Below are 26,494 nucleotides of genomic sequence, written 5' to 3' on the forward strand. Positions count from 1 at the left end.
ATTACAATTTTTTTTTTACAGTGTACAGGAGTGCAATAAAGCCAAACCTTTATCAAACGATGATCATAAGTGTCTGTACAATAAGTTATGGAATATACGGAAGTTACAACTGAGGTCAAATATTATCATTTGGATGTGTTCAGGGCAGGACTCTTATTTAACGCAAAGTTTGAAGCAGTTTGTAATGAGAACAATTTAAATTTTTAGGTGAAGTGATAAAAACTGCTGCCTCTGACAGAAACTTTTTAATAACTCTTAATTGCAAAGGTCTTAAAGGTAGGTAGGTGTAAGTTTCTTTGTTGCAAGACAACATTCAATTTCCAAGTCCATGTTTTGTGTTTTAGAAAAAAAATCCTACAGACTCTGCCTTTAAGGCAAGGGAGAATTCCCTAAGAGTTTTTTTTTAAAGCATGGCATCAATAAATTGCAGTAAACATTGCTTATATAAGTGCATATTCAAATACCGGTTTTATACAAGTAAAACCACTGCAATACAAGGCCTGGTTTGAAATTTTCTAGGTGGTGCTTTGGAGACATTTTAACCCACGTGCGAGACCTTGGTGAAAATGGTTGGTATTTTCACAATTCATGTTCAGTTCATGAACCCATTGGCCTCAGGCACCATCATGTTCATGTGCCTCACACACCCTTCAGTGCACTCACGGCCTTCATCAATATACACCAATATACACATACAGGATTATTGCTTTACCCCTGGATCTTAGGTAAAGTGCATTAAGGAGAAATGCACTAAAATTAATTTATGAACAAAATAATGCAACCTGCATGTAAACCATGCAAGTGTAAAATAAAGCGCATGAGATAATAAAGTCCATGGTTACAGTGTGTAACTTGCACAGAGACACACATCGGTATATCTGCCGTTTGAATTAGACAGCAACACGTGAAATGGACCGGACACATTCATAGCTCATCATGGTGGGCACATCACCGTAGCTATACCATCCGCAAATATCGTGAGAAAAACCAAAGCATCAGTCAACATAAACAACTTAAACATCGGATATCCCGCAATTTATTAATGATTGCGGTATTTTATTCAACTCACTCACAAACACTCACCAGTCTGAGCTCAACCGTTTCCCCGTCTTTCTCTTAACTTTCACTTTCCACACATCATCTCTCTGCTATCTGCTCTTAAAGTGATAGTGATCTCAGCAGAGGCAGCAGTTTTGATTGTGGTGATACTCAGAGTTGGTCATTTTAAAACACCTGATGCACAGTCTCGGCGGGGGGGGGGGGGGGGGGGGGGGGTTAATAAATAAATACTTAGTTCTGAATATGGTATGAGATCTTGAATTTTCAACAAGCTAACTCTAAAACTTCAAAATCTGATCAGAATGTTACAGCCACCAATACATCTAAACAAAAAATCTGGGACACCAGTCCGCTCTTTCACAAGCTTTATATTAATGAAACTTAGACAAGCTTTAAATATTTAATTAATGTATAAAAAATTACAACTGCCACACTTTTTTTTTTTGAATTTTACACAATGTTTAAATTGCTGCACTTTAGCCTATGAATGATTTATGCATAGCCTACTGTTTAAATTAAACTGTTTTGTTTTTTGTTTTTTTTACTACAGGCACTGCTGCTTTCTTAGCCAGGTCACCATTGCAAAAGAAATTTGGATCAATGGGTTTTATCTGGTTAAATAAAGTTTGGATAGATAAAATAAATAAACACAGTAATTGTTTGAATTAGAAGGGAAACGCATCACGTTACAGATTCCTACCTGTGATGCCTGATTTCTACCAGCTGTGGGCAGCAGAGTCACATGGTCATTATTTCATCACTCAGTCTATTCTATGTCTATGTCATTTGGAAAAAAAATAAGACAAGAGGATTTTTGTGGAAGAAGTTACTTTATCAAAATATATATTTTCCCTCAGAACACAACTATTCTGATTCATTCATTCATTCATTTTCTATACCGCTTATCCTGCACTAGGGTCACGGGTGAGCTGGAGCCTATCTCAGCTGACTTCGGGCAAGAGGCGGGGTACACCCTGGACAGGTCGCCAGTCTATCGCAGGGCTAACATATATATAGACAGACAACCATTCACACTCTCATTCACACCTATGGGCAATTTAGAGTCACCAGTTAACCTAACCTGCATGTCTTTGGTCTGTGGGAGGAAGCCGGAGTACCCGGAGAAACCCACGCATGCACGGGGAGAACATGCAAACGATGTTCGAACCCAGAACCCTCTTGCTGTGAGGCGACAGTGCTAACCACTACACCACCGTGCCGCCCGCAACTATTCTGATATCTTAGGAAATGACAGAGTTACATCCAGTCAAGCACATTGAGAGTTAGCAATGAATATTCTTGACACTTACATACACAGGTCAAGATTGTGACCTTCACTGCTCTGTTCTGTTCCCACTGCAGGAGGAGTTGGCATGAATGCACCTGGATGCACCTGGCCAGTCCACCCAGCATGCATTGCCAACCATTGATCTTCATTCTCTCTCTCTCTCTCTCTCTCTCTCTCTCTCTCTCTCTCTCTCTCTCTCTCTCTCTCTCTCTCTCTCTCTCTCTCTCTCTCTCCGTCACTACATGGCTGGATCTTCTTTTTGCATCACATTGTTTCTTTTCTTTGGTTTGCTTCTTCTTTTATCTTGCACTATACAACACCATCTTTTCATACACCCACTGCCCATTGAACATATTCTGTATTGTATTTTGCTTTTCTTGTACCTGAATAAATAATTTATTTTTCATGTCAATTTAAATTGGCTGTATTTCCTATCATTGGTCCAGGCCTGCTGTAACCAGGTCGTGGGTGGCTGCTTATGAAGGAGTATAATATTTACCTCAGTGCATACCTGTGCTGTTTCATAGTTTCAAAGAAGAATTCATGTTTGTGTTGATTGTATTTGTTGAGAAGAAAAGCATTAAAATGAACTTGACATGATGAATAAAATATTCTAAACCAAGGAAAATTAATAAATATATTAAAGGTTTTGATAATTTACAAAGGAAATTTAGTCCCCAGCATAAAAAGGAGTTTGGATGAGTTAGGGTTTATATTTATTAAGAGTAACATTGTGTTCATGCAAAATAAACAGCTGATTTGACCGTGATATACATAGATAGGTGTTTTATCAGGTGGAGTTTGAGATCCCAAAAAGCCCAAGAATCCTGAGGCATTAACGTAATGTACACAAGAACGTGATGAACTGGCAAGTCATGTGTTAAGTGCTCAATCTTGTGTGTGTGTCTGTACAACAGCTGAACAAGGGAGTTGTGGGTAATAAGACACCAAGTGTGTTTCAGCAGATTAGACAGAGTAAAGCATCAGCAGCCACACCTTGATAAATCCACCAGAAAGTATTTGAACAGCCCTCAGGTGACTTCCACGGGCCGATACATCTGACTGAGCAGAGCATGTCCTCAAATAATATAAACCTCTTATTTACTCAAAGGATACGTCTAGTGTTAGTCTGTATACAGGTATTTGTCAAGAGAAGAACAAGCCAGCAATTAGTTTGTCTCTCGATACTTCTTAGCCCTTGGTGTGACACTGACCCCAAAGTGCATCATCTAATAAGAGGAGGTAACAAATACATAATTTCATTCTTCTCTTTTTTTTCATCCAAGTTAAAGGGTTTAATGCATTTGGCATGGACTACTTTCAGACCATAACTTGCTAGCATGGATTCTAATTCTGGTCTGCACAAGGAAGTAGTTAGCAGTAGGAGAAATAAAGAAAAGTTGTGTTGATGACAACAGCATCTCCCATGATCCTAGGCTATTTCATGATGCCACCCAAAGTTACTGTACCTCTTGTTACTATTGATAAGAGAGGATTAAGAAAGGAGTTACAGACAGTGCTGTGTTGAAGAGCAACACTCATTCATGCTTTAACCTTCCTCTTGTGTTAGGGTCACCTCCATAGGTTTTTAATGCATAAAAGTACCACATAAATTTGTTTATGGCATCAAGGCTTTTTGACTTTGTCAGGAACCTCTATTTAAACAAAATAAAACCTTTTTTCCCCACAAAATTCTAAAATGCTCTGGTAATATTATAACATTTGTGGGTCGGGTTCGGCCCGGTAATAATGATAAGAACAATAATGAGGGTTAAACCTGAAATCATAAGTCCAAGACCAACTATTTCATGGATAAGGAAGCTGTAACCAAGAGAAGAGAAACAAATGGGATGATAAATAATTGTTTTAGTGTAACTGACCCTAACACAAGAGATGGTAGCAGGAAGCTAATAAGAGGTTAAATTGAAGTCAAGGGCTATATGGACAAAAAAAGGTCCAGGGGCCCACACCAAAAATATTAAAACCAAGATTTTTATGGATAAGGAACCCTAACAACGTAACCAAGAGATGAGAAACAAATAGGATTATAAATAATTGTTTCTAGTGTATTTTACAGCTGATTGTTAACACAAGAGATGGTAGCAGGAAACTAACAAGAGGAAGGTTAAATTGAAGTCAAGGGGTATACTGACAAAAAAGGTCCAGGGGCCCAAACCAAAAATATTAAAACCAACATATTCATGGATAAGGAAGCCTAACAATGTAACCAAGAGAAGAAAAACAAATTGGATTAAAAAAAATGTTTTTAGTGTATTTTACATCTGATTTAAGACTCGGGTCAAACTGACCCTAACACAAGAGATGCTAGCAGAAAGCTGACACAAGACGAAGATTAAGTACATTCAGTGTAGCCTAAACACAAACCACAGTGTAGCTCAGTGTTTAATAAGTCAGTGTCGTGTTTTATTGGTGTCTTACAATAACAGTCATCAGTTGTCACAGTTTACTTCAGTTTGTCAGATACAGTACCTTTAAGAGACTAGACACACAACCTTACACACAGCACAGCAGTGCTCATAATCCTCCTAACACAAGATGAAGGGAGTGGTGACAGTAGTGTTACTGGTGTTACAGGAGGCTGTGACACAGAAGCTGCTAACACACACTGTGCAACAACATTCACCGTCTTTGACATGCATGAATTACCAATCCAACAAAAAAAAGATTGTTTATATTCTGCTCTTAATAATGAACAGACACTAAAACTATATCAAAGAATGAGGACAGTGCAAATGCTTATAGCCTACATGTGTGTGAATCCAAAGCAGAGTTACAGTCCATGAGGATGAAGCCACTATAAATATGAGGATGTTCAACTGAAGTTTGAGTTTGAATCATTACCCAGTTTGGATTGAAAACGTCAGGAAAACTTGTTTTTCCTGAATAAACTAAAGAAAAAAAGTGTCAACTTCCTGTTTGCTACTAAAAGTTGACCTGCTTTCCAGTTTGTTGTATACAGCACATGTGAAGTGAAGTTGTGTGGGTGTGTTTCAGTGAGTCTGTCTCACACACACATGCACGCACACACACACACGACATGGTAAGGTGGACAGTACACTCACATACACTTATATGTTAAGAGGGAGAGAGAGAGAGAGAGAGAGCGAGAGAGGTTGTGCAGAAGATGGAGAACATAATGGTTACACGCATACACACACACACACACACAAATAAACACATGGTGAAGGTGTGTCATCAGTCGTTTCTTTGTCCACCTTCAGTCTGCAGCTGATGTGCAGCATCACCTCCCTCTCTCTCCTTCTCTGTCCGTTCCTCTCTTCACCGCTCGTCTGTTTCCTCTCCTGAAATGAAAAACATGTCCGGATGAGAGTGAAAGCAAAGAAGGCAAGGCAAGGCATCTTTATTTATATAGCACATTTCATACCAAGGCAACTCAATGTGCTTTAGATAAAGACAAAACATTTTTTTTAAAGGGACAACGAGGAGTTTCTCCATCGGCAGAACGAAAAATTCTGCGACAATAAAAAAATCTCATATTAATGTGGATGAATCTACGTTACCCACACTTGTTAATGGGCCCATTTTCGATAAATATATCGTTTTGTCTCTATCGTTATTTTGTTATTTTTAGTGGTGGCGGAAATGCTGGGCGAGCCGACCAGCGTTTCTTTACTTTCGGTTTCGTGGCGAGTCATGAGAATAACGCTGCCGAATCGCCATTTATGGTCGGGACTACGACGGTATGTGATCGTCTTCCAACCTCTGACTTTAATTCTTGATGAATGAAAACATGAGTCTGTCTTGTGCCGGTCAAAGAATTTCACGGTGTGCACGGAGGCTCATAAATGTAGTGTGAAAACGCTTCGCTTTTCCAAAATTCCTCGTTGTCCCTTTAAAGAACAGTATAAAACAGCATGAAAACAAAAAAGCAGGAGCAAAGAATAATAAAAAAGTAAAAGAAAAGAAAATAGATGAAGTTTAAAGTTCTTAAAAAGAGCTCAGCTATGAGCACATGAAAAACCTGTATTTAAAAGTGCTCACAGTTCTGCTGGTAGTTTGTTCCAGTTGAGTGCAGTGTAACAGCTAAATGCTGCTTCACCATGTCTGGTTTGAACTCTGTGCTCCACTATCTGACCTGAGTCAGTTGATCTCAGAGCTCTACTGGGTTTATACTCTACTAACATGTCATTCAAGAAGAAGAAGAAGAAACCAGATGTTCTCTGCAGCTGAGTGAAGCTTCCAGAAGAGCAGAAAGAACTGTGGTCACTCTCACTCTTCTCACTGCAAATATTTAAAGTCCAACAGAGTTACACCAGAGCAAGGTGCTGAGACTACTCAGTAAAAGTTGATGACCTGACCATGTGCAGTGCCATATGTAATGAAAGTGTAGGGGCCCCCGAGTTATATGGCCCCCCAGCTTTGTCTAGGCCTAACAAAGTCCTAAAAGCACAGCTGGAAACAGTGTTGTATAATGCTGTAAAACCTTGTAGTGGAAGCTGCTTGTGGTAATTACAGTCTGTGACTGTCTGTAATAAAGACTTTACGACTGCACACACAAGAACAAGAGATATGCTGCATGATTCAGCCCTCACAAACAATAGGGATGAATGAAACGGGTAAATGTTATTATAAAAGATAACATCATAGGTGAACAGCCACTGGGCTGTGGCCTCTGTAGAGAGGTGTTATTAGTTTTGGTTGAATTTTAACTTCAGCTGAAAGAAAAAACCGTGTTGGGACAGATGAGACTCCACAGTATTTCTTTTTTAAAATGTTATTTCAGTAGAAAATTCGTCAGTAGAACATTTGGCCTGATCGTTAATGGTGCACCCTGAGTATATTCTATCATTACCATATGGCTGACGCATGTTGTTTTTGGTGGGGGCATTTTTGCCTTTAATTGACAGGATAGTGGAAAGAGACGGGGAAGTGAGGAGACAGACTGGGGGAATGATGCGCAATACAGATCAGCACAGTTGGGAATCAATCCGGCGATCACTGCATTGGGAATTGCCAACATGGGACGTGCTCCCCGGCAGACACATATCTTAATCACTGCTGTTACTCTTCTAGCTCTTCTATACAGTACTTATATACTCAAAAATTCATCCTGTGTTTGCATCGTCCCTGTCCCCAACCAGGAGTCAGTACTTTTCTTTGCCATTTACAGGCATTGTGCTTTACCAGGCTGCTGCTGGAGAAATATCCAGCCCATTTAATGTTGTTCATTTGATCTAAAGACCTTTGCAAAGCTAAATCATGAAGCTTTTGAGAATGTATTGAATGGCATGATGGCAGCAGATGTTTTCCCATTTAAGATCAAAATCTTTTTAGTTAAAGTTTTCCCTGTTTTATTTTGAAAATCCTGCCTTTTTCCTGCCTGCTTGTGCTTCCCTCCTTTGATCAGCACCTGCCCTGTTGCACCTGGGTCTCATTCAGTACGTTTACATGCACAGTTTAATCGAGCTATGCTCAAAATTCGATTTTGGCGTCTAATCAGACTTCTGTCCTTGTCCCAGTTTACATGTAACTGAGAAAATCGAATAAATGACAGAAACGTGTCCTCCTCCTCAGCACCAGGTGGCGATATGCGTCGTTTCAGCGGATTAATACGGCGCCTTTTCCGGTTGACCTAGTAGCCAGGCGGCAGACCGGCATTTTCGAACAGCGAGATGGTTAATCGTACAGCTTTGTTCATCTCATACGTAATGTGCGTGTTACTTATTGTGCAGATAAGGTGCGTGCTATTGTAGCCGATGTCGATCTGGCCCTCTGCGTTGTGTTTCTCACGGCCTGCCCTAGGTGGGTTTCGATCCCACGACCTCCCGCACCGGAGGCGACGATGCTAACCTCTTCGCCAAGAGGTTGGCAACCGCTTGGCAAGTTGGTTAGCACGTCTTTTATGGGTGGAGTGAGTGCACATCCGTTACACTCACCCCCGCTTAACTCACTCCACCCAGGGCATCCGGGTCACGGCACCACTGTAGCCGATGTCGATCTGGCCCTCTGCGTTGTGTTTCTCACGGCCTGCCCTAGGTGGGGTTCGATCCCACGACCTCCCGCACCGGAGGCGACAATGCTAACCTCTTCGCCAAGAGGTTGACAACCGCTTGGCAAGTTGGTTAGCACGTCTTTTATGGGTGGAGTGAGTGCACATTCGTTACACTATCCCTCATGGTCATGGTGATTCCAAGAGGCAGACAGGAACGCCGTAACACTACAACAATAGCTTCTGCGACCGGCTTTCTTGGATGTTTTTGTTCCGGGGTCTTACACCAGCGCTGGGGGTGTGGAGCATGAGCACATGCGTTGTCCAGTTAAACTCTGATTACAGCGTATACATGCCTGAGAAAGTCAAATTCCAATCACATTGTCTGGGTGTCTGAGTTGGAGAACTCCAATATTAGTCGGACTAACGCGTTTACATGCACTCAGTTGTCCAGTTAGGGTCAGATTAAGGCGATCATTTGGTTTTCTCAAGTGTCATGTAAACATACTGATTGTCTTCCCTTTGTCTGTGTACAGTATACCCCCCTGTTCCAATCACTTGTTGCCAGTTCGTCCACATTGTCTTTGTTGGACTTCCTCCACCTCTCCCCCATAAGCCCTTGGTTTTCTTTTGGATTTAGTCTTCAGTACTTTTTGTTGGAATCCCCTTATGTGTTTTTTCCCTTTGGATTGTCCAAGGCTTCTCCCCTTTGACCACTTACATTGATACTCTCTTCTTTCCTGTTCTGAGATTTTAGCCCTTTGTCCCTTTTTGTTGGTAAAGACTCTTGCCCCTGTCTGTCTACATTTGGGTCCTGTCCCTCCCTAAACCTGACACTGAAGACACAAGGCAACAGCAGGTCACAGTCATAGCACTGCCTGCTGGCAACACAAAGTCTTGTGTGATGATCACAGTGGGGCGATGTTTTCATGGTCTGGCCTCAGCCAGGGATACAGTGCATGTTTGGTGGCTTACAGCAATACACCCACCTCCACCCACTCCACACAGGAAACAACATCTTACTCATTACTACATGTCCAGTGGTCCCAACAGGGTGCAGCTGCCTCAACTGGCCTTCCACCAGCACACACACACACACACCCACACACACACACACCATGCACAACACTACCTCAGCTTTTATTTTTGTTGCCTGTTATCCCACTAGCTCAGCCTCAACCCATATTCTCACCTCCCCAATTTCTGGAAATTTCCTGTAACTTCCCTTCTCCGTCCTGCCACCACATGTCCATGGACTTTCCCTCCAAACCCACAACTTGACTTTAGCTTGTAAATGTCTATGTTGCATTTACAGACAGTACAAATCTGTCCAGAGCCAACCCAGCAGCAGGCTCTGCCTTGGTATCTCTAATACCCCTTTCCCACTGACCAAAAAACCCATTTAAACCCACTAACAATCGGCTTTTGGTGGCAGTGGGAAAGGTGCACCGACCCGCATCAAACGACTCGGCAAGTGACGCGGGTTAAAATCGGCTTCAATCGGCTTGGCTCCGATCGGCTTGCAGTGGGAACGCCAGACCCGGGTCAACCCGCTAATTTACGTGATGGCGTTGAGCTTTACGTGACGCCACGTCATCACGCCGGTCGCGTCTCATATCACGTACCAAAACAAAGCTCTTCTCTCATTCGAGACTGAGATCAAAAGATCAAACAACACTGACCAAAAACAATTGAAAAAAAAAGAAGCGACAGTCTGTTTAACTGACGTGTTGTGCCGCGGACGTCCGTCATACAGCCGCAGCAGACTCGCTGTCCTCCGCGGTCCTGGTGCTCAGGTCAGCCAGACGCCTCGTCTGCCTCGGCGGACGGACCTCACACTCTGCGGCGGGCGCCTGTGGCATGACACGGTGTTTCTCGAACCACAGATGAGAGCGGGGCGACTGGTTTATGCTCTGTCTGATCCCTCAGCGGGGGGTCAGACTCGGCTCATTTTGGTCAATGGGAAAGGGGGCAAATGCTTTAGTGGGAAAACGGCTTAAAAGACCGTTTCCACTGCAGGAACCTCCCCCGAAGGGCCATTAACAGGAACCTTTACTGGGCCGAAAGGAGTCCCTGAAAAACTCCCGGGTCGGGGATGAGATTTACTTTGTGCTAATTGGCCAAACTCAAGAGTGGGATGTGACGTCAAGAGAAAGCCCGAAATAAGCAATAAACAACCCCCTGTTGTTAAAAAAGTGTATTGGCAAAAAAAGAGAGAATAAGTCAGTATAAAACACGACGTAGTAGTAAAAAAAAGTAAGTTTAATACACGATTGTGCAAAAATAGAAACGGCAATTAAAACCCAACTTTATTAGAAAGTGTATATAGCAATCCATCCTGTCTTCTGACTATGCTCCGAAGCAGCTACCTTTCTCTTTCTCTCACTTTTACTGCTGCTAGCAGGACCGACCCCAGTCTCCACAGGGCTTTAAGCAAGATTTCTTTTTGGGGCCCTCTGTCACTAATAATACTGATTATTGATCATTTACACATCTATACATTTAGGAACAAATCATCATTTTGGGTTTTTAATCTGAAGTGGTACCAAATTCAGCTAAAAGTGCAAACTGGAGTTGATTTATACTTAATGTTCAAAGTGAAACAATAGTAAGTGAGATACTGAATGTCACCTTGGGCTACTATAACAAAATAAACCAATATGGATTTACTGTAAACCAGAGGTCTACAACAGGGGGTCCGTGAAGCTGCTGCAAGGGGGTTGTGGAATTTTTGGTTGATTAGGCAATTTTTTTATATTTTTAGTTTCCACATTTATGTTTCAAATAAAAACATCAATTTGAATAGCTTGTCTGCATGATTATCATTCAGTTGACAGACATTGTTGATATTGGCACTGGCATCACAAGGTCTGTTTATAAATGGCAGAGGGACGGCCCCCTCACTGTACCTTTACACATTTAGAAAAAACACATATCATACATATATCAACCTGTATATTCTTTCTTTCTTTCTTTCTTTCTTTCTTTCTTTCTTCATTCATTCATTTTCTATACCGCTTATCCTGCACTAGGGTCACGGGTGAGCTGGAGCCTATCTCAGCTGACTTTCTTTCTTTCTGAAATAATAATTCTAAATATGAGGAAGCACGTTAACGTAATTACCTAATAAAATGTCACCCTTCCACTTCTGCCATGCTTGTTTTCTGACTGACCTCCACCTGGCTCCCTCTCCTCTGTGTCCAGCTTCACATGTCTCAGGTGGGTTTGTGCTGCTGAGACTGGATCAGTATCCACTTACAACACAAATAATAGTCCTCTGTTCTCCTGCCGTCTGTTCCCTGCCCTCCCTCCTCTTCTTTCATCCCCTTGGCTCTGTCGCCTCCCTTCACCACAGTACCCCTCTATTTCCCTCCAAGCCTCTGTTTTTCCACTTCTTCTAGTCTTCCTCATACTCTCATCGTCTGTGGCTTGAATGCGAACTGTGTTGAAGTCAGTTCAGATTGTCTTTGGGAAACAGTTATACTGGGCTGCACATATCATTTTAAACAGTTTTTATTGTGTCAGTGTGCTGCATAGTGAGAAAAAATGTAAGCAGCTGTGTTTCAATTAAAGACTGTATGTGTGTTTGTACTGTATTTTAACAATTATAAAACCTTACACAGCATTGCATTATGGGATATGTCAGATCACACTTTTGTAGCCTTCATCTTGTAGATGCATTGTTTCTCCTGTGTAGCATGATGTGACTCTTCTCAGACTATTAGAGAAAAGAAGAGTCTTTCCTTTGCAGCTCTCTGCTCACCTGTTCTTGTGAATCTTGACAGACTCTTGTGCCCTAATTAGCTCAGAGCTTGGACCCTGGGTATAAAAGTGTCGTTTGTCTTTGTTTTTAACCTTGTTGGTCCCTCAGAGCTCAAAAAGTTCCATCCCGGTTTCCTGCTGCTGAGCTAAATCTAGTCTCCCTCCATGCACTACATGCTGGATATAGGCTATTCCCAGACTAATAACTGAACTGGGTTAGTTCTTTTAGGGCTTGATCCATTATACTATGGTTACAGAGAACCCACATACCTCAGGGAAAGCCTACTTCCATTAAAAGTCTTCCCTTGGGAGGAAATTTGCTGGACTAACTAAAAATAAAGAGAACAGTGTTTGGTGATATGTGAGAAAATTACTGGTCACTTTTAAATGATCTATATATTTGTGTAAAAATCTTATCTAAGATTTTTTTTTTTTTTTTTTTTGTAGATGCTCAAAATCAATACAGTGGTGGATTTAAAATGAAAGATGTTGATCCTTGTCAATAACCCGAACCTACTGTCCACTTCCTCCCAGCATCAAACCAACCCAAGGTGTAATCTGGATCAAAATTATCCGGATTTTGAAATCCCTTGTTTTGCATTCCAGCATCATGTAATCTATGTTACTTTTATCCCAGTTGTTCAGAGCAAAGTTGGATTTGATCAGTCCGATCCAGATACTAACTTTTCAAGATGACAAAATCCAGATATTTTGCTAAATGGGACTGCATATCACAATGAAGGCTAACAGGTAAGTAAAAAAAAAAAAAAAAAAAAGGAGGAATAGCTAGCTTGGGCTCACTGTATTGTGTTTATTTGGAAATGGGGTGTATGTTTTTGTTTCTTCAATGTCTTGTTCTTTAAACAGCCAGACTTGATGTTTAAATGAATGAAAAAGCGAATATTGTACATTAGTCAAACACACTGTGAATATTTTATTATCCAGTATTTGGGAAAAGTTATTTATTTGGAATAATCAAAAGGTAACTTTATTTTCTTTATCCCTGTAATGGTTTAAAAATCAGGGGGTCACTGCTGGGATCAGAATAATCCGACTAAAACGTTTTGAACAACACAAACTGAAGGTTTGATCCAGATTAAAACCAAGACTGATCTAATCCTGTCTCAGAATCCATTTTTAGTTTCAAACAACCCATTTTCAAGATTTGATCCAATCCATTACCCAAAATTCGATCAGATTACCTTTGGGCCCAGGCTACTGAACAGTGGAGAATTCAACAGCTAAAGAGCCAGATATTTCCCTCGGGAGTGAATGAGGGTCAAGACAGGGTTAAATGAGAGGTTATATTGGATCTATATTTACCACATGGAAGCAATTGGACCAAGAAATTAGGCTAATTTGTCCTTTAATTATTTGCTAACAAAAACTAACTAATAATGCTGCTAATCCATGGTTGGATATGTGTTTTAGGCTTGACTGTACTGTTTCATTAGCTCATATACTGTTTGTGTTAACAGGAGACAGCAGAGCTCAACGTGATGCCGTTACCTTCTGTTCTTGTATCTCTAGGTCCCATTGTTTCTTCTAGTTGGAGGTGGTGAATGGGAGTCACTGGAAGGCGGCACGAACTATCCGGTCACTGAGTGGCTGAGTGGGACGGAAGTTGTCCCCCAGCATCCCATCGTTCCCCTCCAGCAGCTCAGCGCCTTTAATGTGGGACCGAAGTCTCCGAAACTCCTCGATCTGCAGAGACACAAGTGGAAAAATGCTGTGTTGGGTCAAAGTGAAACAGACAGTAGGACATCACTGGACTGAGGTGACTTATGACCACCCTATGGAGTGAAATTAACCCCCCTTTTTTCTTTTTTTCTTCTTTTTTTTAACAGTCTGCTTTTATACAGTGTACTTACACAAGATAAGATACAATATATTGTTTTCCACTTTAGCTTTGTACATTATAGTACACCATATCTTCAAATATTTGCTGTGCACTCAGGTGAGTTTCCTCAGGCTGTTTAACGCTAAGGTGATAAAGCTTTCAGCGCTGAGTGAGAAGAAACTGCCTAGATACACTGAAAGGAGAGAGAGAGACAGGCCTGATACTGATATAATGACAGTGTGGGAATGACACGAGTGACAGCTCTTGGTAGTGGCATTCTTAGATTTTATTCCTGGTGATTTCAGGTACAGTTCACAGAAGAGTGTGAATGTGAGTTCAGTAACACTTTACTTGACGCCTATCTCTACAGTATAACACATTATAACACGTTATAATTGTTAGTAACTCGCTGACAATGCCCACATCGATAATACATTATAAACACTCATTAATTACCATATGGTTATAACAATAAGCATAACACATCATAGAGCATTTTGTAATAGCTTATAAGGTCAAGTATTATAATAGAGTTATAATTGCTCTATAATGTGTTATGCTTATTGTTATAAAGCCTTATGATAATTAATGAGTGTTTATAATGATAGTTATACACATCTATAAGCCAATTATAACACATTATAACTATATTGTTATATGTGAGCATTGTCAGCGAGTTACTAACAATTATAACGTAGGCTATTATAATACCTGACCTTATAAGTCATGATAAAATGCTTTATAGTGTGTTATGATTATTGTTATAAAGCATTATGGTCATCCAGTGTGTGTGAGTGTTTATAACTATAGTTATACAGTGCTTATAACTCATTATAAGTATGGTTATAAAGTGTTAGAGGCGTCAAGTAAAGTGTTATATATACAGTGAGTCCTTAATAGATCCGGTTCCATCATGACATCTGACTGACTGGCTCTTCATCCTTTAGATTTCCTCACTGAAGATACCATCTTTACACATGTTCTGTGTGGCAGGTAGCTGGTTAAACAAGTAGCCTAAACAAACATGACAACAGGTCCTGTGCCGTCTGTCATGCTGTTGGCTTAGCGATGGAAGATTTACAGCCCACTGTCTAAGTGCAAACCGTGTAGGCATAGCAACTGTTCAGTGACATACACTTGGATATTTGCATGCACTCTTTTACTGTACACACACACACACACACACACACTGTTGGTGTTTCAGCAGTCAATAATAGCCGGATGTTTGAGGTATGTATTGTAGGTAAGCAGGACCTGCTGTTTTAAAGCACTTTCCGCTGTGTTTACTCAGAGAACAAGCTGCTGCAAGTTGCATTTCATTTTCTGATACTGTCAAAAATCTGCATTATCTACACAGTGAAGGGCGACACAGACACAGGAGATGTGAGGCAAAGATATTGTTCGGGCTAAAATGGGAGGTTGCATGCTACTGATCGAAAAACAACAGGAAGTCAGGCCAGTTGTTGTAGTGTGGTTGCTGATTTGGCCCACTTACTGTACAGTACCAACAGCCCAGAGCTGCAGCGGTGCCTGTCACACACACACACACACACACACACACACACACACACACACACACACACACACACACACACACACACACACACACTAGGGTTGTATATCTCCACCACTGAGGCCGATTCGATACGCATCTCGATACGCTGCCACCGATACGATACATTAACGATACACTGAAGCTCTCGTCGATACGATGCGATACGATTCACTCCTGTTCACGATGCGATGCGATTAAAATGCGATTTGATAACGATATGACTTAATTACAAAGAGATTTGGTTCGATATGATGTTTGATACAGTTCTGATATGAGAGTTTCTTCCCACATCAAGTTTATTACCTCAATACCATTCTGCTTTACTCTCTGTATCAATTTGAGGGATGTAGCCTATATTTGGTTAATTTTTACAGGGCAAACCAATAAATCATATTTGAAAGGTACAGTCTAGAGGAAATAAATGGTAGAAATGAAATCCAGCTTAATCATATGGGCTAGTCTTGTGTGGTGGCACCTCTGCAGTTTGGTCTTTTGCTATATTATAATAATAATAATAACTTTATTTATATAGCACCTTTAAAAACACAAGTTTTCAAAGTGCTCACAAAACAACTTAAAAGAGACAAGTCACAGATGTTTTGTTGTGCACAGGACATTTCTGGGTGGAGAGTCTGTGTTTTCTCTCCAGCCAGTGCTCACAAAGCTCAGGTGTAGGTCCGTGCAGCAGAGTAGGAGAGCTACTGTACTAGCCCTGCTAGCTGTCCGGATGCTAACCGCTACCGCTAACTAGCGGTTAGCATCCGCCGCTACCACCGCTTCCCAGCTCACTACAACCAAAGTCCTTCTGCTACAACCAGAGCCCATAGCCAGAGCCACTACCACGGCCCTCCTCCTAGTTACAGCCGCTGACGGCCGAGTATTGACCCACCGCTTCACTCGGACTGTTTACTTCTCTTGGCGGCTCTGACTACAGCTGCTGCTGCTGCTGTCAGAGCAGGAGCAGGAGGCTGCGCACGGGCGGCTTCCACGGTGGTGCATTCAGGTTGCCTCGGAAAATGAAATGATCGATTTAACCATGGAATTTACCGATGTAGAAGGCTAGAAGAGATGCATCGCAAATTCAACCATAAATTATGTCCGATGTAGCCTGAATCTACCGGTGCAGTCGCATCGCATACGTTTATATCGGACCACCGATATGAATCGGTGAATCTCCACATCCCTAACACACACACACACACACACACACACACACACACACACACACACACACACACACACACACACACACACACACACACACACACTCATGAGCAAAGAACTCACTAAGTCAAATCTGAACACACAGGGATGATAAGAGGAGGGAATTAGTGGCGGCAGGCTCATGGTGGGAGAAGCTGATGGTGCATAAAACAGCAGAAATAACCCTGCTGGGAAAGTTTGCGTATTGAATTTTACTTTTCTGTTCTGTAACATTCTGTTGATTAAAGGTTCAGAGACTTTGAGCTTATGTTTTGCTCACAGAGCTGCATGGGTCATGGATGTATAGGGTGTGCAGAGATGCCATTGTATGTCAGATTAAAAGAAGTTATAGGTAAATTCTGAAAATCCAGATGTCTGAGGCAAAGTGCATGAGGTGAAATCCATATTGTGTTGAAGCAATGGCACCCCGAGCCCAAGTGTACTCAAGCGCGGTTGCCTCCAATACATAACATCATCACGTTGATACACAACATACGTATCATTAAGTGTTGTTTATACGCGGTGGCAGCAGCACAATGGAAAACAAGCCTGAAAACATGGCTCACACTGTAATGACCTTCTTGTTTTTTTTAATCCATCTTCAAAAAATACTAAACAAACATAAAATGCTTAGCTTTGATAATTTAATGATGTATTCTGATGTCCGTTTAGTGTACAAAATTATTCATAATGTTGCCCCTCCCCCGTTGAAAACCTTTGTCAAACTCTGCTCTGAGCATTCCACCAGAGCTTTAAGATCTGTCTCAAGTGGAGACTGTAATATTCCTAAGCATAGCTCTGCCTTTGCTCAATCTGCCTTTGCTTTTAAATCTGTCAAATCATGGAACAATCTTCCAACTAATCTGAAACTTTGTACAGACTTCAATGTTTTTTCCCGGGAAGTCAAACAATGGATCCTAAGAAATCAGTCATGTCAGCATTAATCATGAGCCTAAATTATTTTTTAACCTTGGCAGTGTGAAGTATTTTAGAGAAGTAGTTTCTTTCTGATATGAAATATGTCTTGAGTGTTTGTGATGTGTGAGAGGGTGTATTATGCACATGTGTATGGATGTTTAGAACGCTATCTAAATTGATAATTCTTACCTTTCTATTGTTCTTATTCACCTGCCCAGGGACTACAGATGGAAAGTAGCTAGTAAGCTAAATCCATCCAAGGCATCTCTTCTCATTTCGAGACTAATGTTATTTTGTACATTGTCCCTGATACAAATAAACTTATTTAACTAAACTAAAACAAAATAGTCAGCCCTCACAAATTATTGACTGCGCGGGGTGGCGATTCGCAGTTAATCGTATCGCATGGTTGATACGTACATAACTGTGCTTGTGCGCATGCATGACCAGGTGCAAGGGCATAGGAATGAGTTTAATATTGAGCCATTTCATTCCTATCAATTGCTGTTTTTCTATGACTTGTAGCAGCTATGTCAGAAAATGTTTATTTTTCACTTCCTGTTTTATTTTGGAGGGTTTACCCTTTTCTTCTGGTTTCAGGGCAACACTTCCTGCTGTGTGTGTTTCCTGCTCCTGTGATTGTCAGTCTCACCTCTGATGTGCTGCACCTGTGTCCAGTTGACTTCCCCTCCCATAGAGTGTGTGTGCTCCCTCTCCTCTGAGCTCATTAGGGTCCTATTGTATTCCTAGGAATTCTTCGGCCCAATCCCAAACTAGTCCCTACTCACTACCACTTCACTACCGAGTGTCACTCCAAATGGAGTTCCACTCCCAGCTGCGGAGGGCACTCCTGACTAAGGGGGAGGGTATAAACGTAAAGCCAAACAAGTGGGACGCCCTCGCTACCTTAAAGGAAACAGGAAGGAACCGTTATCATGGAGACGCGTTGCCTGTGCTGCAGCTGTCATGCCGTTTACCAGTTTAAACTCAAGACAATTCAAAGTGCTTTATATAAATTAAGAACAGACATGAGGACAGAGGGTAGAAGCAAAACAGTGCAATATGAAGGACAAAATATTTACATAGGAATTGGAATGGGTTAAAGCAGATATCAGTGGAATGTTTTTGTTAATATAAGTCCTAAATAGTCCTATTTTCCGTCAGCAATCACTTACATGAAGTATTTCAGCCTAAACACGAGTCTCTCCGTCACTCTGCTCTGCTGTAACCCGAGGAGAAAATTTTCCTTGTGGGATACAAGTGTTATCCAATGAGGAGAGAGAACGGCATGAAGGGCTGTGTGTGCAGCCAAGGGATGCGCGTGAATGTGGTGACGTAGCACGAGGACCAATTGATGCCTGACAAGGGCGGGGGCTGCTAACTCATGGTGCGTTCAAAGAAACTCGTACTTTGTGTTTTTCCTTCCTGTGAAGTCATACCAGTTCGATCTGGTACGAGTTCACGGGTCGGAAGTTACGAGTGGCCGTTATAGGGAACTTTCACAGACAACAGGATGGTAAAAACACGAGCTACGGGTTACCTGGAACGCTACCAAGTCGTAGTTGTGACTTGAAGCTGTAACTTACGGTTTCAAAAGCCTGCTTTGAACGCAGCATTAGCCGAAACGGCCGTGAAGCTGATATCTGCTTTAACTCAAGAATAATAGCCTAACATAAAACCTAAAATCAGCCTCCCTATACCCACAGCATTACGCTTAAAAAAAAAGAAAAGAAAAAGAATCTGAATTTAAACTCAATTTGTCTGACTAACATTTATTTAATCTAATGCATAGATCTATGCTTTTGTGTGATGTGATATGCAGCCTGCTGGTGCCTGGCTCTATACAGCAGCCTGCATCAGCCTCCCTCAGTTTCTTTTTTACACATTAGTGACCAAGCTCATCGTTCATTAGTTCATCTTCATCCTCACGTACTGTTCTCCTCGCTGCGCTGTCGGACCTGCAGCTCTGTCACCGTTGCGTTGTCCGAGCCCGTTCGGGACCGGCGGAGACGGAGCAGAGACCCAGGTCCGATAGTGCAACTTGTCCCTCTCTAAAGCAGAGGATGAGGTCAGCTTTACTCCAGTCAGTCTTCACATGCAAACAGTCCACAAAGTTGAAAGAGTTTCTGATCGTTGTCAGTTTGTTCCAGGCGACTGAGTTTTTTTTTTTTTTTTTTTTTTACCCAGCTTTTATTTAGGGCCGGCCTTTATTTGTCTGTGTAAACAATTGTATACTGGCTATTATTTGAGAGAATCCCGTATGCTATTATAAAATTACTTAAAATCAGATCTTTAATCATTGATAAGTGTGCGTCTCTCCCCCAACTCTCCCAACAAAAATCCCCCCTCCCTCTCAGAAAATAGCCGAGTTCCGACGTCCACGGATAAAGGTGTGTGTTTGATCTAAAATACTTGGAAGAAGTAGACGGAACTACACTTGAATGACGTTTCCTCCATTGTCCGGACGTAATTTCTGCTGCAACCACCAGCGAGCCTGCACCGGTGCAGACTCGCTATTTAAGGGCTTGACAAGCCACTTCCACTCAGTGGTAATTGGTTTGGGACGGCCCTTAATATGGCGGATCTCCGCGTGAACGCGCAAACGGAGGGGTAGTGGAAAGGGTTAGGGGATAGGGGCTGGTTTGGGATTGGGCCTTCTTCTTCTTCTTCTTCTTCTTCTTCTTCTTCTTCTTCTTCTTCTTCTTCTTCTTCTTCTTCTTCTTCTTCTTCTTTCTTCTTCTTCCAAGGAAGTCATACTTCCCATGGGTGAAAACTCACCAAACTTCACAGAAACATCCAACCCCATGCCAGATTCACTCAACTCCAAGGACATGTGCCCCCCCCCTCCTAGGGGGGGCACAATAAGCGTTTAAATTTAAAAACTTTAAAAATTCCTACCAAACCAACGGTAGATGCTACAGTGTTGAAACTTCACCACAATGTAGCCTCAATACTGCTGAAACTTTTGTCCACTTAAACTTATTACAAATTATGAAGTCCATCACTCTGTTTTTTTCAATAACTGTAAAACTTTTAAAATGTATCTCCTCCCACAATTTTTGCTCAATTGACACCAAACTTGCTACAGAGCATCTCCAGACCGTCCTCCACAAAACTTGTTTCTCTGATTTTTGATTAAGCAAAAATTGAGCCTACAGTGCATGAAAACGTTTGACTGTAAACATATACCATCAAATTCTTGATAAATACATTTTCAATCTTCCTGAAAAAAAAATGACAATATTCTGGAGTCATTGTTGATGAAGTTTGGCAAATATCAGAATTTTATCTCAAAAACTGAATTTTTGAGAACATTTTGAATTCTGCTCTCATGGGAACAACTGCAGTCAATGTGAGAGTGGAATTTATAAACATCATATTTTCTCTTATGAAGCAAAACACTTATCATTAAAAACAAATCACCAACATTTCCATGCTGTCAAGATGCAATTTATGTATTATCAGATTTTTGTTTAGATGACTGAATTTCTGAAATTTTGACCATTTCATCACAACAGCTGCCCGGGCACTGACTCACCTGAGTGGATAAATGAAGCTACACAGCAGGTCTCACTACCAGCTAATTAGCTCAGCGAGTTAGAAGCTGGTTCTTGGTATCAGAGATTGTGAGTTCGAGACCCAGCAAGGGTGATGATGATGATGATGATGACAGATAAAAATGTCAGATGTCCTCAAGCTGTTTCGCTGTCTAAATGCAATTTATGTATTAACAGATTTTTGTTTAGATAATAGAATTTCTGACTTTTTGAAATCTGCCTTGACAACAACTGCCTGGGCATTGACTCCCTGGTCGATAAATGAAGCTACACAGCAGGTCTCGCTACCAGCCAATTAGCTCAGTGAGTTAGGAGCTGGTTCTTGGTGTCAGGGGCTGTGGGTTCGAGACCCAGCAAGGGCGATGATGATGACAGATCATAATATTAGATGTCCTCAACACGAAACACAAGACAATTGTCCTAATGGTGGCATCACAGCAAGCCTCTAAATTTAAAAATCCAAATAGCTTGGACTGGACCATGTGCGAAGGCTCCTAACATCTTAGATTCATAGTAGATGTTTGACAAATACATATCATTATTTTACCTCAAAAACTGATTTTTCTTTTTACTGTGGTTTCAAATCTGCCTACACAACAGTGAATGGCTTACTCAATTTGTGAAGCCACTGTTGAATGCCACTTGTCAATTAGCTCAGTGCGATAGACAATGGTCTTTGGTTCCCGAGGTTGTGGGTTCAATCCTCAACTGATGCAAATCGAACATTATAAGGGCAACTGTCTTGTCTTCCTATTCTCCTGTTTGTTGCTCAGAATTGCCTAAATTTGCCCAAAAGTAGCCCGGACCCGACCCATCGCTGGGCAGCAGCTATAATTACTCTTTGTTCTCTGTGGCAAGTTTTCTAGCTGTGTTTCTTCACTGACCTTGAGTTTATAGCCTCACCCTCTTTGGATTTGTTTCTCTGACCTGCCTGTCTGCCTGTGTACCTGCCCTGCTTGTACTAAAGACCCACTGAGTCCACATCCAGGGGTAGTTTGAGGTGCACAGTGTCACATGGTGACATTTGTCTCAGCATTTAGGATGATGTGGCCAAAACCTGGCTTCTGCTCTGAACCAATAAAAGCACAGACCATTTAGTCAGGGCTGTGCCTTCTGTCCTTGTGAACTATACACCTTGACCAAATAGTTGCTTTAAAAACATTTTCAAAATTGGCTCCAAACTACAGTCAACTTGTCCAGGTAACAGTATGTGGAGCGGGGGGAAAGAGTCTCTCTTCCTGTTAGCATTTCAAAGGGTCAGCCAGCCAGAGGACGGCACAGATGTCAGACTGAAGTAAATGTCAGAGGATAATCATCTTCATCCTCTACAAAAACCAGCCTGAAGAGAAAAGGTTGCATTAAAGTTTAAATCTATTAAAGGATGAGACAGGCTCATTGATTGGCAGTGGGTGTCAACACTTCCTCCACTGCAGTGAATGTCAGAGAGCCACTGTGTAACTCCAGTGGGATGTAGAATAATGGAATAAAGCTCCAGATGTTGAAACAACTGTAAGAGAAAACACCTTCTTTTTTCTTTTATTCTATTCTGATTCTGGACATGCCTGGCTGTCAGTATGATCTCCACTCAGCTAATGGTATTTCCAGGTTTCCCTCATCAAACTCATCAAATACACAATCCAACGCTCTGGTGGACCAATTGTGACTTGCACATTCACCACGCTATGAGATAATAACAGAACGTTACGAGACAGAGTTGTTTTAGAGGTAAATACATGCAAGCAAGCTGATGCGTTCCTGCGTTAACATTGCGTCACACGAAGCGAATACTCAGAACTACTTGCGCTTTTGAAGTCACTCTGCTGAGCATGTGTCTGGAATGTAGTTTCATTTACGCATTTGCCTCAAAAACAATGTAACGTTCCATTATTATTTCATAGCGTGGTGAATGTGAAGGTCACAATTTGTCCAAGAGAGTGTTTTGGAGTTGTTGGATTGTGTATTTAGTTTGATGAGGGAAATGTGGAAATACCATATGTCTCAGCAGCTCATATCTCTGCCCCACTGATCAAAAAACAGCTTGCACCAACAATTAAAGGTAACAAACCTACTTCTATGACTATGGGGATTATGGCAATTATGGGCGAATTTGCCAAAATGTTGAAATATCCCTTTAAGCATAACAAAACTGCCACAGGGATTGACAGAATGCTCAACACACTCTAAGGTTTCTGTCATACATACGTTATTTTTAGGGAAGTGTAAAGAAAGTGTAGCCTATTTTCCCAATGCAATCTGCCTACAGATTTATTATGGTAAAGTCTGCTTTAAACAACTGGGTGGCCAAATGAATGGGCTACACTCTCCAGCTCCCCTCCTCCATTCAGTGTGGTGCGGTAGATTACAATGTTCTCAGAAAATTAAAGCTATTTCCAGAGTTCCCCCAGGCGAGGAAAATGAGGGTTATCACTGCATTACCATCTGGATACCAAAAACACAGGCAGCATATTCTCAACCTGTCGCTTCTCAACAAACACATCATGAAAACACATGCCCCTCATCTGCAAATACGGAAAATTAGTGGTCACTCTCATTGAACTCATGTTGTTATGTCCTCCGTCCATTGATTTGCTGAGGTGACCATTTGTTGTTGGTAAAACGTGAAGTGTGATAGGCAAGTCGATGGAAATGAGAGCCAAAAGTTTGACTGTTACGTGAACTCCTGTTGGCCGACAGTTGACTTACTTGTATCTATTATAAGTGAGTAATTATTTGATTATCCACTCACACAGTAGTGTAAAGACATTTTGCGTGTCAGGTCTTGTAGGGTTTTAGTATGGTTTTGGCATTTCAGTGAACTTTGGTGGGGTTTTTCTACACTCACCAATAAACCACTGGAATGCTTTTATTGTGAAGCAGCTCAGGGATGCTGCTTCTGTGCTCACTTCACTTTCACATGTCAGAAACTATATGCACAGATCCAGTATACATATGTTCATTGTGTTTATGGATAAAAGGATATTGCAATTGTATCTTCATCAGGTGGACACAATCACCAGTAAACAACCTTGCTCTCCATCCATCCATTGCCTATAGCACTTATCCATACAGGATCAGGGGCTGATACACCCTCTATCACAGGGACAACACACTCACAATCTCTGTGTGCAATTTAGAGTCACCAATCCTATCATAAATGTTTTTGGACTGTGGGAAGAAGCTGGAACATCTGGAAGGAGACTCCACCCAAACTCCACCCAGAAAGTGCATCGTTATGTGTTTCGCCACATGTATTGTATTTATTGTATTGTTTTTATTCCTTGTGGTGTACTGTTGTTTTTTATTTATTTATTTATTTATTAGGGACGATGGATGTAAATTAGCCGCCTGGCTATAATCCGTCATATTTACTGCAGTATTTCTTTTTAATATACCAATGTTCATCAATATGCGCTGTCCCTATTCAAATAAAATGTTATTATTATTATTATTATTATTATTATTATTATTATTATTATTATTATTATTATTATTATTATTATTATTATTATTATTATTATTATCATTATTAAAGGAATCAAACCAAGAACCTTCTGCCCACTGCTAATCAAAGTATATTGATAAGGTGTGAACAGAATGCAAGTAACCCTTTTAACGTTGGGAAATCACCGTGGTTAGAACATTCCCAACATTGTTTGTTTCATAATTATGTTTTACCTGCAGCTGTGAGATGGTGAGAGGATAGCGGTACAGGATCCAGGTCACGTTTTCACTGCAGGGCGGGGTGGTCAGAGATCCTTCATACACCCAGTAGTCTCTCAGTAGCGGGTCTAAGGGAAAGGAAAGCATTTCATTCAACGTACTAAGTTACATGAAGCGGCTTTAAGTTCTGATGGAGCTGTAATGACATAACCAGAAACAACTATTATCAGCTGGATGAAGATATGTCACTTCCATCAGTTCACAATTCTGAGTGGTGGGGACAAGGGATGTGTGGAATGACATCAAATCAATATCAATTACATTTTCATTCAAAGTTTCTACCTTAAAGGAGAACTCCGGTCATTTTTTACCCCTAAATCGTTGCCCTGATGGTCACCCGGTGTTGGGGGGAGCAAAAAACGCGACTAAAATTGATGCAGGCAAACACCATGGGAATTTTTTCAACCACAACAAACACCCAAAAAACAATCAAATATCTATGGTACATGACTCAAATCCTTATGACACACTACTGAACCCATAAACTGTACAGTATAAACCGGTATAAACAGTGTAAACTTTGTGTTTTTGCATGTAGCCACTCACCTCAGACAGACTCTGGAGCATCTTGGGAAGACATTACTATTCGATCGCAGAGCGCCTTCTCCCCGGCACAGAAACAAACACTTTTTCCTTGTTGTGATGATTTCTTTACTAAAATAAACGGTGGAGCAGTGCAGTGGTAATATCCAAAATGTCTCTGACCGTTTATTTTTGTAAAGAAATCATCACAACAAGGAAAAAGTGTTTGTTTCTGTGGCGGGGAGAAGGCGCTCTGCGATCGAATAGTAATGTCTTCCCAGGATGCTCCAGAGTTCGGCTGTCTGAGGTGAGTGACTACATGCAAAAACACAAAGTTTATACTGTTTATACCGGTTTATACTGTACAGTTTATGGGTTCAGTAGTGTGTCATAAGGATTTGAGTCATGTACCATAGATATTTGATTGTTTTTTGGGTGTTTGTTGTGGTTGAAAAAATTGCCCCCATACTTTAGCGTTGTGGCTATCGCTAGCGCCGTCTAGCCATGGTGTAACTCCGGTTTGCCTGCATCAATTTTAGTCGCGTTTTTTGCTCCCCCCAACATCGGGTGACCATCAGGACAACGATTTAGGGGTAAAAAATGACCGGAGTTCTCCTTTAATTATGATTAACTCTTTCTCTCTCTCTTTTTTTTAAACTTTCTTTTTCAGTTTCATTTTGCGACAACAAGACAAGCTCATCAAAAAAGCAACACAAGATCACAGCCTTCCGCTGTCACAAATCACAACATACTGTACAACACAAGATAATACAACACACAATAAAAACCAAAAACACAAAAATATGTAAAGGACCATAAAGGGTGTGTGGGGGGGTAAGGGATATAGGAGATACACAGCATCAGTGTGAAGCCTATGCTTAATCTTAATTTACACCAATACTTATTATTGATGGCCACTCGCAACCAAAATACAAGCAAAGGGGGGTCCACTCTTTAACAAATTCATCTAAGGTTCCTTGCAACACATGGGATAACCTTTCATAAGGAACAATTGATAGTTCATCATACCACATTGGTAAACTTGCTCTCTTTTTTTTTGACAATTTCACCTTTACTCACTAACAATATTGCAAATGTG

General features: G+C 41.2%; 2 protein-coding genes across 3 annotated transcripts in view; both read right to left on the reverse strand.

Annotated features, from left to right (window-relative positions):
* Positions 1 to 1,101, reverse strand: part of LOC311000577 (verrucotoxin subunit beta-like) — a gene marked incomplete at its 3' end in the record, with an annotated part of 5,884 nt that extends 4,783 nt beyond the window's left edge. The window contains exon 1 of the mRNA XM_083991315.1: positions 1,084 to 1,101. The remainder of the gene's footprint in view (positions 1 to 1,083) is intronic.
* Positions 1,102 to 4,802: 3,701 nt separating this feature from the next.
* The window catches only part of ca8 (carbonic anhydrase VIII), a 41,875-nt gene continuing 20,183 nt past the window's right edge, over positions 4,803 to 26,494 (reverse strand). For both annotated transcript variants that reach the window (XM_083991921.1, XM_083991920.1), the window contains exons 7-9: positions 24,829 to 24,941; positions 13,590 to 13,784; positions 4,803 to 5,670 (exon numbers count right to left, since the gene is read on the reverse strand). In XM_083991921.1, the coding sequence (XP_083848047.1) occupies positions 13,650 to 13,784; positions 24,829 to 24,941 (248 nt within the window). In that variant the 3' untranslated portion in view covers positions 4,803 to 5,670; positions 13,590 to 13,649. The remainder of the gene's footprint in view (positions 5,671 to 13,589; positions 13,785 to 24,828; positions 24,942 to 26,494) is intronic.

The sequence above is a fragment of the Trachurus trachurus genome, assembly GCF_905171665.1.
Source record: "Trachurus trachurus genome assembly, chromosome: 17".
Lineage (NCBI taxonomy): Eukaryota > Metazoa > Chordata > Actinopteri > Carangiformes > Carangidae > Trachurus > Trachurus trachurus.